The following is a 12656-nucleotide window of genomic DNA, read 5'->3' as shown; positions in this document are numbered from 1 at the left end:
TACTTGGCGGTGCCTCCACCCCCCTCACTCCTTCCTAGCAGGGTCACCAGGGCAGCTTGGGAGGAAAATTCTAGCCCAGGATAATCCCCACGTATTTGCCAGATAGTTGGAGACTCCCAGAAAATAACACAAACACATACACTATAATAAACACAATTATATTAAACAAGAGACAATTATAACAGAACAGGGTAAAACACTATTTTTAGGGTCACCGGTGCCCAGCAACTGTGAGGTTAGTGTCCCGTTGGTACGCGGACTTTGTTGTGGCCCTTGATGACTGTTGACCACACAATCCTTCTCTGCAGTGGTTTAGCAGTGGAGCTGACTAGGTCCAGTACAGCCCAAAGGACTCACACATGGGAGAAGGCAGTAAATCCCTCCACAGTTTAATATGCTACAGGTAATAAAATCCCCAAACAAATTCCCTGCCTGACTAACTAAAAACTGGTGCACTCACAGACTCCATGGATGACCTCAGGTTGAGAGATGACTCAGTCTCTGCAAAGGGCTGCTCTCTTCTCACAGGGGTCCTCTCCAAGCAGGAACCAGGCTGCTTCGGTCCCAGAATTTCCCCTCACCGCGAAGGGGTGCAGGGCTCAAGATGCAGACCACACAACTGCACCAAAATTCAAAACTATAGCCTCCCAGCCCAGCCTCCAGACCCACCCAGCAGGCAGCAGCCCTGAACTTGCTGCTAGAGCCCAGTTGACCATGCAGTGACTGGTCTCACCCAGGGAGCTGGAGCCAACTCCGCCTGGCTGGGGAAGCCTCCCAGCAAATTCCACAACTGGGAATCAACAGTGGAGACATAAACCCAGCTGAGGGATCCTGCCTTCAGGTCCCTAGAGGCTAGTTCTCAGGGGGAACCCTGCATGCAGGCCTGGGGCTTACTAGCTCCCTCACACTCAGTCCTCCCCTTTTCCTGGCTGGCTCCAGACTCCCCTCAACAATGGTCTCCCCTTCCCCCTGGAAGGGGCATCTCACTCCCTGTGGGTTGCCGGGCAGACTCTGGCCCTGGTAGGGAGGGGGAGCCAAGGCAAACTCAGAGCCTCTCCCTGAGCTGCCCGCAGACAAAGCCCCGGGAATCCAAGCAATCTCCTTGGGGGTTACACTCAGTTTTCTACAAGTTTTCTATATAGGGTTCTAATACAAAGTTACAAGGTTATATGGAGAGGCACAATGTCAAGTCATATGAAGTAATATATACATAGATTTATCTACATGCCTAGGGCGCCAGTTGCTGGCAGCTAGTCTAGGGCCGCCCCTGCGCATGTGTATGTATGTGTGAGTTCACGTGCGTGTATGTATGCATGAGTGTGAGTGCGCATGTGCATGTATGTGTAAGTGCACGTGCACGTTCGTGTATGAGTGCACGTGTGTGTGTGTGCACGTGTGCATATGCATAAAGTGAGAGTGCGAATGAAACACAAATGGGGTTGGCGAGCCAAAGGCCCGGGAGGGAGGAGGTGTACGGATGAAAGGAGCTCCCTTGGCAGGCTCGGCAGGGGCACCTCACTGCACCCGCAGGAGGGGAATCCCCTCCGAGCCTGTTTGATGCCGAGGAAGAGCCGCCAGGTTAAGCTAGAAAGTGCCTGGTGCTTCGTGCTGGGGATTCTGGCAGCCCGTGTTCTGCGGCGCTTCATGGCATTTGATTTCCTGTCAGCCTGCTGGGCCCCGTGCCAGTAACCAGCGGTTGCAAAATGTCTGATTGAAAATGTACCAGTGGATTACAAATGGCCTGTCTCATGTGCCTCCGCCCCTTCCTCTTTCACAGCCAGGTGTGTGCTCAGCTCTGCTGTGGCCCCTGCCTGCTTCCCGGGCTGGCTGCTGGAGTCTCCTCACGCTCCCTCCCTCCTCCGGCCCCGGCACGATGATGCACGCTGTGAACGCATGGCTATGGCAGCACGAGTACTGGCTCCCCCCGGGCATCACCTGGGAAGACATGAAGGAATCTGAGGACGTCCAGTACCCCCAGCCTCGGGACCTGCTGCTCAGCATCCCCTGCGCCCTGCTTTTGGTCCTTGTCCGGCGCCTCTTCGAAAGGTCAGTCTGTTCCCCCTGGGCCCTTGTAGGGAGGCAGTTGGCAATTGGGGCTCTGCCACTGCGCTAGCCCCGGGAGCCACGTGTGGCCTGCAGATGTCCTGTGTGGCTGAGAGGTGGCCCCCAGAGAGTTTGGCTTTGAGCACGTGCTGAGACAGTTGTGTCATTCTCCGCTCAGGAGCGCGTGGCACATTGCGGTAGTGCCCGACAGAGAGCACCACCTCTGCCCCCCGTCTACCCCCCCCCCCTTCCAAAGCACCCGAAAGCCTTTTTCCCTCGTAGCGTGTGTCGAATGAGCACGTTGGTCCTGGATCCGTTTTTGTGCTCGTGCTTTAGAAGCAGATGGAATGTCACATGTTTTCCTCACCTGCGTGTGGGCCCAGAGCGCTACAGAAATGGGGCTAGCTTATTCAGGCTGTAAAACGTTTCTCCTTTTCTGATACTCCAAACTTTTTGACACGGTTTTCTTTGGGCTGAAACTTTGTATCCCTGGTCTCTGTGCAGAGAGGAATTCATTCTTTTGAGCTAGTTTGAGCAAAAACCATGCAGCTGTTTTTTAAGCTTGAAGAGGTTAGAGAAGAAAAAAGACCAGTTGGTATTCTTGGAGAATTGTTGGGAAAGAAATCTCAAAGCCGTATGCCTCTCTAGGATTCCTGAACACGGTCCCTGAGGTCCAAGGGATCGTGATCAAGTTTCAGAAAATATTATGGGAAGTAGAGCATTCTGAACTGTGCTCAGCAAGGTGTTAAGTTTGAAAGCAGCCTTCAACTCCCTGGAGGGGGGTTCCAAAGAGGATGGAGAGAGGCTGTTCTCATTGGGGGCAGAAGGAGCAATGGGCTCAAGTTGCAGTGGGGGAGGGCTAGGTTGGATATTAGGAAAAACGATTTCCCTGGGAGGGTGGGGAAGCGCTGGGCTGGGTTCCCTAGGGAGGTGGTGGAATCTCCATCCCTAGAGGCGTTTGTCCTGGCTTGGCCCAGCCCTGGCTGGGCTGATTGAGTCGAGGTTGGTCCTGCTTTGAGCCCCAGGCTGGACTTGATGACTCCTGAGGTCTTCTCCAGCCCTAATTCCTGTGATTCTCTGCATAGCTCCATTTGGCAGACAGGGCTTCAGCCCTAGGACTAGAATCTGTGTCTGCAGCCAGCCAGAGCCATGGTTTTGCGCCACCGTGGTGCCCCCATGCCAACTGCAAGTCAGCACCAATCCCCTGCGTCTTGGTGGCCTGCCCAGCCCTGTGCAGTCACTTGGACAGTGCAACCTGAGCGTGAATGCAGTAGTGTTTCAGTGCCGCTCCATGGGGCTGCGCCTCCTTGCCGCCGTGCGTGGCAGGCCCGTAGCTGGCCCTTGGCATGGGCTTAGCGGTGTTGAACCAGGCCAGCATCTGGAGAAATGCAGCTGTAACTGCACAGCGAATGTTGCTTGCCAAGCTGCAGAGCATCAGCTGTTCTAGCCCCCGGGGGGAGCGTTAGCGTTAGCCCAGGCTGTTCACTGGGCAGGCTCAGCCCCCCACTGATCACTCCATGTGCTGTCGGTGTAAAGTGCGTCTGTGATTCACCCTGTGTCCCCGTTGGGAAAACGGCACCACATGGGGCACCAGGATCTTGTCTAGCAGGCGCTGTGCCCTGTTCCCAAACTGAGCTGTGAGGCATTTGGTGGAGGTCCAGGGGGAACCAGCTGATCGTGTCATTCTGGCTGCTCCTCCTGGTTTCCGGCTGCTAAATCCAGTTGAAAGAAGAGTAGATGTTTTCCCAGTGTTGCTTTTCCATGTAAACATTGCTGGGATTGCTGCCAGGGTGTTTGCAGTTGATTGGGGGGGGGGGGGGGGGTTGGTATGTGAGCATGAGCAGGAGAGGGGATATACCTGAAAGCCAGTTGCTCCATGCTGCGGGATCATTCGAGAACCCTTTATTGAAGGAATTGCTAGATGCTCCCTGAAAGGACACCTTGGTTCAGACCTGGCTGTGTAAACTTGGCAAACCAAATACTTTTTCCATTTGCCCTAGTGATAAAATAGCAGGTACTGCCTTGTGTGTGTACAAATAACAATTAATGGAGACATGAACTCCTCGCGGGGCGATGAGAAATAATGTACAACGTCTGTACAGCCCCAGAAAAGCTCTGCAACGTGATTCATTATTGATCAGATGCTTCCTGGAGTTTGGCGAAGCAGAGAGCTGCGCTGAGCAGGGAAGGTTCTGGGGTAGGTCTACCTAGAACAAGGTGGAAGAGGTGCTGGTTACGTATGTGGGGAGGAAAAAATGACATGAAAGCAAAGTCAAGCACTCGGAAGTTAGGGAAGGCCAAAATTAAGGTCGCCCGTGTAACCTTAACGCTACCTCCTTGTGCGTGTACTTTGGGATGATGATTTCCATATAACCCCACTTTATTCCATGCACGGGTTCTGAGAATGACATAGCTGTTCTAGATGTCTTATCACCCCCAGTGTGCCCCCCACCATCCACCCCCTGCACTTCCTGTGGAATGGTTCGTTCCCTCGTGGACTTTTCCATAGTGCGCATAGCCATGCGCATCTCGCGCTGGAGAGAATTTCTCCTCTTGGCTCCCCTGCAGGCTCTGAGCAGCTCCTGCCCACCTCGCAAGCATGCGGCCACGCGGTCACACCGCTGGGTGACTGGCCGCTTTGCGGGGACGCTCGTCAGTAAATAGCACACGGCATTCAACAGATCCCTCTTCTGTCCCACGAGGATTGTGACAGGTTAGCCACTTAACCAGTGGGGGCTGGCGCAGCTTCCTCCCCCCATGGGCTGCTCCAGCCCCGCAAGGCCTGCCGTGGACAGGGGCTGCTGCGAGCCAGCCAGGGCACCCCCTGCCTGCGGTGAGGGAGCTGTGTCAGCTCCGCTCCGACTCTCCCGTTAATCGGTTAACGAGTTAAGCATTTCGGTTAGCCAGTGGACTGGTTCAATGGGGTTTTACATCCCCCGTTCTCCCACTTGGGACTGTCAGTCGCCGGAGAGCCTGAGCCAGCTCGGGGAGTGGAGTTTCGAGAAGCCTGAGATGGCGTGTCCGTCCCACACAGGACTGGGAGGGGGTAAGATGGCCGCAGCCCGGGAGCAGGGAATCGATGGAAGCAGCGGGCACCCCTAGAAGCCAGGAAGCTGGCTACCGACGGGGCGGCAGTCGCTCCCTGGCAGGAGGGAGGTTGCTCTGCACTTGGGGGTGGGGGTGGGGGGAGTCCCTGAGAGGGAGGCTGGTGAACTCAGCTTGGGGGAAGCCAAGAAGGTAGAAAAGGCCCAGGGGGCGGCCGCAGGGTAGGGCAGTGCAGGCCGCAGCTGCAGACTGGGGGGTCCCTATGCTGGAAACCCTGCCCTGGCTCTTCTCTCGGCCTCCGGCGACGTGGCCCTGGCTAAGCAGAGGACAGTGGCCGGCCTGGCTGGAGGGCTGAGAAGGCTCCAGGGAGGGGCGGAGGGGCTCTAAGGACGAGAAGATGGTGGGAGAGACGCAGTCAGGGGAGGGCGCAGTGTTTGGCCAGAGCTAATTCCAGAACAGCCGGGAGCAGGCGCCACCCCCAGTGCGTGGCCCCTGTGACAAAGCCGTGTGGACGCCATGACAACAATGACCTGTCTGTGCACAGCGCTTTGGAGTGATGTGCCCATGAAACATGGTGCGGCTCAGGGTTCGGTCTGGACTGTGCTCCCATAGCTCTCGCTTGGGGGCCTTTTGATGCTGCTTTGCTGCCTGAGCATGTGGATTCGCTCCTGGCTAAACATAGGAGCGCTCTGACCTGTCACACGTGAATTACGAACAGGGCAACAGCCGCAAAGCCACTGTCCCAGCCTCGTTCCCCTAGAGCAAGGGGCTGTGGTCACCTGATCTCGAAAACCCCCCAAAATCTTGGCACTAGAAAAAATTCAGAAAAGGGCTGCGAAACTGTTAGCAGCATAGAAGAGCTGCCATGTGAGGAGAAACTAAAAGACTGGGACTTCTCAGCTTAGAAGAGAGGAGACTAAGGGGGGATATGATAGAGGTTTATAAAATCAAGACTGGTGTGGAGAAAGTGAATAAGGAAAAGTGATTTACTTGCTCCACTAACATACGAACTAGGGGTCACCAAATGAAATTAATAGGCAGCAGGTTTAAAACAAACAAAAGGAAGCTTTTCTTTACTCAGCACACAGCCAGCCTGTGGAACTCCTTGCTAGAGGATGTTGTGAAGGACAGGACTTTAACAGGGTTCAAAGAAGAGCTAAATAGATTCATGGAGGTTTGGTCCATCGATGGCTGTTAGCCAGGATGGGTAGGGAGGGTGTCCCCGGCCTGTTTGTCAGAGGCTGGGAATGGGCGACAGGGCAGGGATCACTTGATGATTCTCTGTTCTGTTCCCTCTCTCTGGGGCCCCTGGCATTGGCCGCTGTGGGCGACAGGACCCTTTGGGCTGTCCCAGTGTGGCCGTTCTGATGCTCTAGAAATGGATGCCTTGTACAGTGCAGCACAGTAGTGAATGATGCCAGCTGATAAGTCTGCCATTTCGTCAAAGGAAAGTGATGTATTTACTAGCGGTGCTGTCCCAAGTGGAGGTTCCCACACTCTGGCTGGGATAAGGCAATAAGATCCCTGTCTTAATTACAGAAAGACAGATTGTAAGTGATTACAGGCGATGATGCATTGAAGTCAGGATTGGTTGGAAAGGAGAATAAGAGTAATTACACAAGCCAGTACTCAACTTAATGAGCTCAGTGAAGTGAAAAGCAAAAGTTTTGCTTCACATACCCTGTTGTGAATTTCACAGGCTGGGTCTCATTCAATCTTGCGCCCACTCCCCCTTCTTTCAGCTCTTTGAGAGTCATTGATTGCGTGAGAAGAGAGATGGGAGGAGAGGAGAGGTGAGGTGAAGTGTTTTCTTCCCTCTTTACAACTCGCTTTCTGTGCCAGAAACACCCTTGCTGAGCAAGGATGACCCACATGGATGTGAGGTTTTAATTGTGCCTGTGATGAAATGTAAATTTCTTGTTTATACCTTCCCTGCTCTGGTGGAAGAGACTGCTGAAGTTGGGGATGGCCCTTTAATATCTGTATGGGGTGTCAGTGTGCAATGTTCCCTTTAATCCTTTCCATGCATGTATGGATTTTTTTCCTTCTGTGTGCAGAATAAATTTTGTTACGTGCACAGAGGGATGTGTGAATGTTCAGCCCCAGGAGAAATACAAACCTTGCTCTGAGTTCTCTGCTAATCGGCTGGGCAACATTGGAAAATCTCAAGAGTGGCTGCACAAATTCTCAGCTTATAAGAAACACTACCAGTATATCTTTGATGCTAAAAAAGTGGTTTGAGTGTGCCTTTGTAGCTTTGGAACCTGTTATACAATATTACAGAGTAGAAGGATATAGCTTTACATACAGGGTTGAGATACGTATTTCGCCAGGACGGTGATGTTCAGCAGATTATGAAGTTTCAAGTGATACCTTGCAAGGGATACTTTGTACAAAATGTATCGTAGTATTTTAAGTGGTGACCATAAAGCTATTGATCAGTGGTGAGCAACTTGTAGGCTGCATGTGATCCATTGGGGTTCTGTGTGTGGCCCAGGAAACGTTATTTACCATTGCCCAGGAGCAGGGTTGCCAGATTCCCTGGTTTCTGTCATTTGTAGATTTTTTTCCTACTGATATTACTAAAGTGAAATGCTTGTAAAGCAAGGGCATGCGAGGGGAAATGCCTGCAAATTGCATGCAGCACTGACAGGGAGAGCCAATCACAGCGCTGCCACAGTTCCACTGTCACATCCTGCAAATTGTGGGTGGGCAGGCGCAGGAAGCAAAACTGCCTTATCCCGGGAGAGCGCCTTGAAACGATGATCTTGTGACCCCTGAGTTGAAGGCCCGCTTGCTCGCCACACCGCCCGCCTGCCTGCTCGCTCGCCACGCCACCCGTCGCTGATATGGACCATCATGCTTATCTGAGACCATCAGTAAGAACATTTCTCAGGGTTCTGGGCCAAATGGCACCCTGTCCCTGGGGAACGCCGTGTGATAGACTCGGGAGAAGGCCTAGGCGGGAGGTGCAGCTTCCCCAGGGGAGACCAGCCCCCTGCCTCGCCTCTTCCGGGGAGGCCACACCCCCACTCGCTGCTTTTAGAGGGACTCAGTCTTGGCCAGCACCTCAGTAGAGCTTTCCGCCTTGGCTGGAGGTACAGCCTAGAGCCCCTTCCATGCCCCCTCCCCCAGTCCTGTTCCACCCCCTCCATTCATGACCTGCCCCCCTCTCTGCCTCTTCCCCACCCCCACTCATTTCTCTCCCCCCACCTTTGAAGTCCCGGGACCAGAAAAGCTCGGGGGGGGCTGCCTGGTGCCTGCTGCGAGGGGCCGTCTGCGGGGAGAATCGTGTATCTCCCATGCGTTTCGCTTCTCCCGCCTGTCTCACACCCTCCGTAAGGACTGGACGGCTTGTGTCCAGTGGCTGTGATTCTGCATCTCCAAGCATCCTCGCTGCCGTCTGAGCCAATCACGTGCAACTTCCCAGCGCAAGGCACTGTCCTTACCCACACGCACAGTACACAGCTGTGTAGGGCACCCACAAATTTGGGGCACCCCTGGGTCTTGATGTCCACCCCCTGCCGCCTCCTGTCCCTGGTCTGGGGTGCAGCTTCCTCTGGAGAGGAGCTAGTGAACGTACACGTGACACAGCCTCTCAGAGCTGTTAGCGGCTGCTGAACCTGTGAACGAGCCGTTCTCGTGGGAACGAAGCCGTTTGCCAGACCTGCCGACCTACCAGGTAGACGCTGTCGGTTCCTGAATTTACAGCCTTGGTCGACGGGGCCTGAATTTAAACTTTGTGTCCCAGTGTTGCTGAAGATTATAAAATCACATCTCTGGGAAGCTCCGCCCGCTCCAGTTGCCATTGAGCACAGGGGTGTCAGTTTAGTAGTTCTGTGCAGGGCCGTGCACCCTAAGGACGGCCGCCTTGAGGGCGTGCGGGGGCGGGCCAGGCAGGGAACTGCCCAAGGGTCCCACTGGGCCACGGGCCGTGGGCTGGCCGGATGCAGCCTGTGGACCGTATTTTGCCTGCTCCTGGTGGCGCTGTTGCCGGTGTGAAGAACGACTGGAAATGGTGACCTAGAGGGAATGAGCAGAACCCACCTGTGTTATGGGGCAGTATCACGGGCTGGGGGTGGATGTTTGAGTGCGGGGAGTTAGCTCGACTGCAGAAATCCCCCCAGTGGGGCCACCCTGCCCTCTGCTTGACGCCATCCGTGAGTTGCGGTGAGATCTCCGCCCTGGCGGGAGCCCGGACCTGCCCCTCCTCTGCCCAGCATGGCTCGCTCTCTCGCGCGCCTGGCTGCGTCCAGTGACGTCGGCGTCAGGGGTGAGCCTGTTCCAAGAGCGACCCCCTTCAAGGGGGCTGGCCTGAGAGAGCTCCCCTGTGGACACACCACCCCTCGGTCGCTCCTCCTGCAGCCACAGCTCAGTGCCTCCCCCTCCTGCCTCCCATGCACCCACGTGCAGGACCCTGCCGTGGGTCGCTGCCCTCTGAGGCCAGCGCCCAGGAGCAGAGTGCGCCGTGCCCCAGCCACGCGACGCGCATCTCGGCTGCTCTCTTCTGCACGCCCGTGTAAACGCGCGGCTTGTGAAATCAAAGCAAGCTCTCACAGGGCCCCACTCTGGGGAGGCGTCTGCCCCAGGCCAAATTCTACCTCCGCCCTCACGAGGTGATGGAATTGCTGCTCCGAAAAGATTGCAAGATCTCTCTCTTTTTTTTTTTTTTTTTTTTTTTTTTTGTATTTTAGGAAGCTTTTTCTTTCTCCTACGCAGTGCGGGCAGAACTGTTTCTGCTCATGCTCTGCGGAAGAATCCGTCTTCCAGCTGGGGTTGCCAGGTGTCCGGTATTGGCCCGGACAGTCTGGTATTTGTGGGTTCTGACTGGCTTAAAAAAAACCCAGAAAATACGGGACATGTAAAAGGTTCGGTATTTTCTGTTTGTCTCGGACGGAAGGCCGCTTGGGACATTCTTCCCCTGCCGTGTCTGGGGGGGATGGGAGGAGTGTGCGGATTTCAAGGTGTTCAGTATTTTTTGTGAAACTATCTAGCAACCCTCCTTCCGGCACAGATCAGTGCTGAAAAGTTTCAGCCAGTTAAATTCTTCCGAGAGTCGTGAGGGGATGGATACTGTTACGCAACCTCAACTCTCGGCGCCATTCCTCCTCGGAGGCCTCAGCCGCTCGCCCTGCGCCATCCCCTCGCCCGCCCGGTCCCGGACACGTTGCAGAAGCACCAGCCACGCGCTGGGGCTGTGTGAATAGGGCACAGTGGTCACGTAGCAGTCTAGGCCCGTGGCAGAAGGGGGATTCTGTGGCTTGCAAAGTGCGAGAGGTCAGTGCCTTAGTCTGAGAGTTTAAAACAGGGGCCTCAAACTCCGTTTCCCTTAGGGCCAGTGCCAGTCCCCAGCTCCGCACCCCCCTCTGGCAAGGCTCTGGGGGGGGGGGTCTCCACACACACACACACAGCGCACGTCTCCCAGCCCTGCCTGCCAGCCCACGTGCCCCCTCCTGTGTGTCCCTGGCCCTGCCTGCTGCCCCCAGGTGATTTAAACTCCCCCAGGTGTGTGCAGAGCCACCATGGCCTTAGGTTGGTTCGATGCAGCAGCCCCCCCACGTCCTATAGACGGGGCAGTCCCCAGACTCAGCCTGCTGGGGCTGGCCACAGGGGTCGGGCCCCCTGCACTCATCGTGGCAGCAGGAGCCACGGGAAGCGGCGCTCCGCTGCAGCCTGCTCCGCTCTGCCACATCTCCCAAGCCAGCGTGGGGCTGGGGCGCTGCTCTTCCCGCGACCGGGGAGCGGGCGACACCTGCCTTGCTCCGCTTCCCCACAGCGTGTGGGGGGAACCGGCCCCTCTGCCCCGCGCCACGGCCCCGGGAATCCCTGAGGCCGCATCCCTCGGGGAAGGGGTGAGGTGGGAGGGAGAGGGCGGAGTAGGGGCTGGACTTGGGGGAAGGATCCAGCCAGCCCCCTCGGGCTGCAGGGCTGATAGCCCTGCCTGGACCTCAGAGGGGAGCTGCCCGGCCATGAGTGTGAGACCCAGCCTCCTCCTGTGCTGAGCTGGAGCGGCTGTGAAGGGGAGACGTTGGCAAGGGGGGTATGTCGGGGCAGCTTTGGGATTGTGGTTGGGACCAGATCTGAGAGAGACTCGGGCCCTGTCTGTTTCCAGTTACACCCCATCCAAGTCAGGTTACTCGACGTGCCCCGACCCCCGTGTGGGCACGCGGAAATGGGCACGTCGCTGGAGCGGGTTGCTAATTGGCAATGAGATGAGCTCCCTACATCAGTGTTAAGAATTGCTTTTCCCGAGTTGGTGCCACAGTGACTAGCTAAGGGCCTCGCCGTGCAGGGGGTTAGGGCGCAGAAAGCAAGGCGCCCGCTGTCTGTGCTGCTGGGGCCTGGCTGCACCACCCCAGAGCCCCTGTGGAGGCTGCGTGGAGGGAGGAAGCTGCCCTTTGCTCTTGTGCCGTGCTGTGACCACGTTCTCTGGTTCCGCAGCCTGCGGGTCAGGAACGAGCGAGGGAGCCCGTCCTGAGCTGTGCTGAGGCTCTTCCCAGCAAGGAACTCCGCGCCCCCTTTATAATCTGATCTCTGATCTCCACGGCCGCTCCCCTGAGCGGGATCCATCACCCTGCACTGTTTGTGGCGACAGATTGATCTGCTGGGGCTGAGGAACCTTCTTTGAGTCAGGGCCACTGACCCGCAGGAAAATCCGTCGGGGTCTGCACACAAGTGACGTGTGGCCCCCGGGGGGGGCGGAGAAAGACCCTCCCCACCTTCCCCGTGCACACAGAGCCTGGGGGGGCCAGGCTAGTAGATGGGGGAGGGATAGCTCAGTGGTTAGAGCACTGGCCTGCTAAACCCCTGGTTGTGAGCTCAATCCTTGAGGGGCCATTTAGGGATCTGGGGCAGACCTGTCAGGGACGGTGCTTGGTCCTGCCGGGAGGGCCGGGGCCTGGACTCGATCTCAAGGTCCCTTCCAGTTCTGAGAGAGTCTAGCTCCATAGTATTATTATTGTGTGTGCTCCAGCCCCATGGGGAGATGGCAGAGGGCTGGAGAACCTGGGCTGCTCCCCAGTGCTGGGGGGGGAGCCTCGAGCCTCAGGGGCCAGATCCAGACAAGCATCCGGCCCCCGGGCCTGAGGTTCCCCAGGGTTAAACCCTGGTGAAAACCATGATGCTGGGCGGTGGCACGGAGCAGGCTGGCAAGTGGTGCTTTTCCCCGCCCGCCCGCTTGCCCCTCCTCTCCAATGCACTGGCCCCGCTGGCGATCGGGCCCCTGTTCCCAGCCCGTGGCAGCACACGTGGGACTGACTGAAACCGGCCGCCTGGCAGCTGGGTGGCAGCTTTTGCCCGCCCGCCCGCTGGCCCTGGAGACGGGGCCGCTGCCGTCCTAGCAGCTGGTGCAAACTATGCCGGGGAGCAGGAGGGTGACCCTGCATCCCACGCCCCGTGCAACAGCCGGCGAAGCCGCGTGACCCAGGGCTGCTGGGCTGTCGGGCCGCGCTGCGGGTTCCTTCCCCCGCTGTCTGGCTCAGCCCGGCGGTGGTGCAGCCTGCACGGCTACGCCCTTGGGTCCTGCCTGTAATGCCCCCCCGCACCAGACCAGGCCCAGCAGGCCAGGG

At 56.9% G+C, this 12656-nt stretch overlaps 1 protein-coding gene across 3 annotated transcripts in view; it reads left to right on the top strand.

The window, feature by feature from the left end:
* Window positions 1-12656, top strand: part of CERS4 (ceramide synthase 4) — a 46717-nt gene that overhangs the window by 17220 nt on the left and 16841 nt on the right. For 2 of the 3 annotated variants that reach the window (XM_075903148.2, XM_075903149.2), the window contains exon 2: window positions 1778-2046. The exons of the other annotated variant lie outside the window; for it this stretch is intronic. In XM_075903148.2, coding sequence (XP_075759263.1) covers window positions 1874-2046 — 173 coding nt within the window. In that variant the 5' untranslated portion in view covers window positions 1778-1873. The remainder of the gene's footprint in view (window positions 1-1777; window positions 2047-12656) is intronic. 3 annotated transcript variants of the gene reach the window in all.

Source organism: Pelodiscus sinensis, chromosome 32, assembly GCF_052426305.1.
Source record: "Pelodiscus sinensis isolate ZL-2025 chromosome 32, ASM5242630v1, whole genome shotgun sequence".
Taxonomy (NCBI): Eukaryota; Metazoa; Chordata; order Testudines; family Trionychidae; genus Pelodiscus; species Pelodiscus sinensis.
The sequence above is the reverse complement of the archived record's forward strand: the minus strand, read 5'-3'. Positions and strand labels throughout refer to the sequence as shown.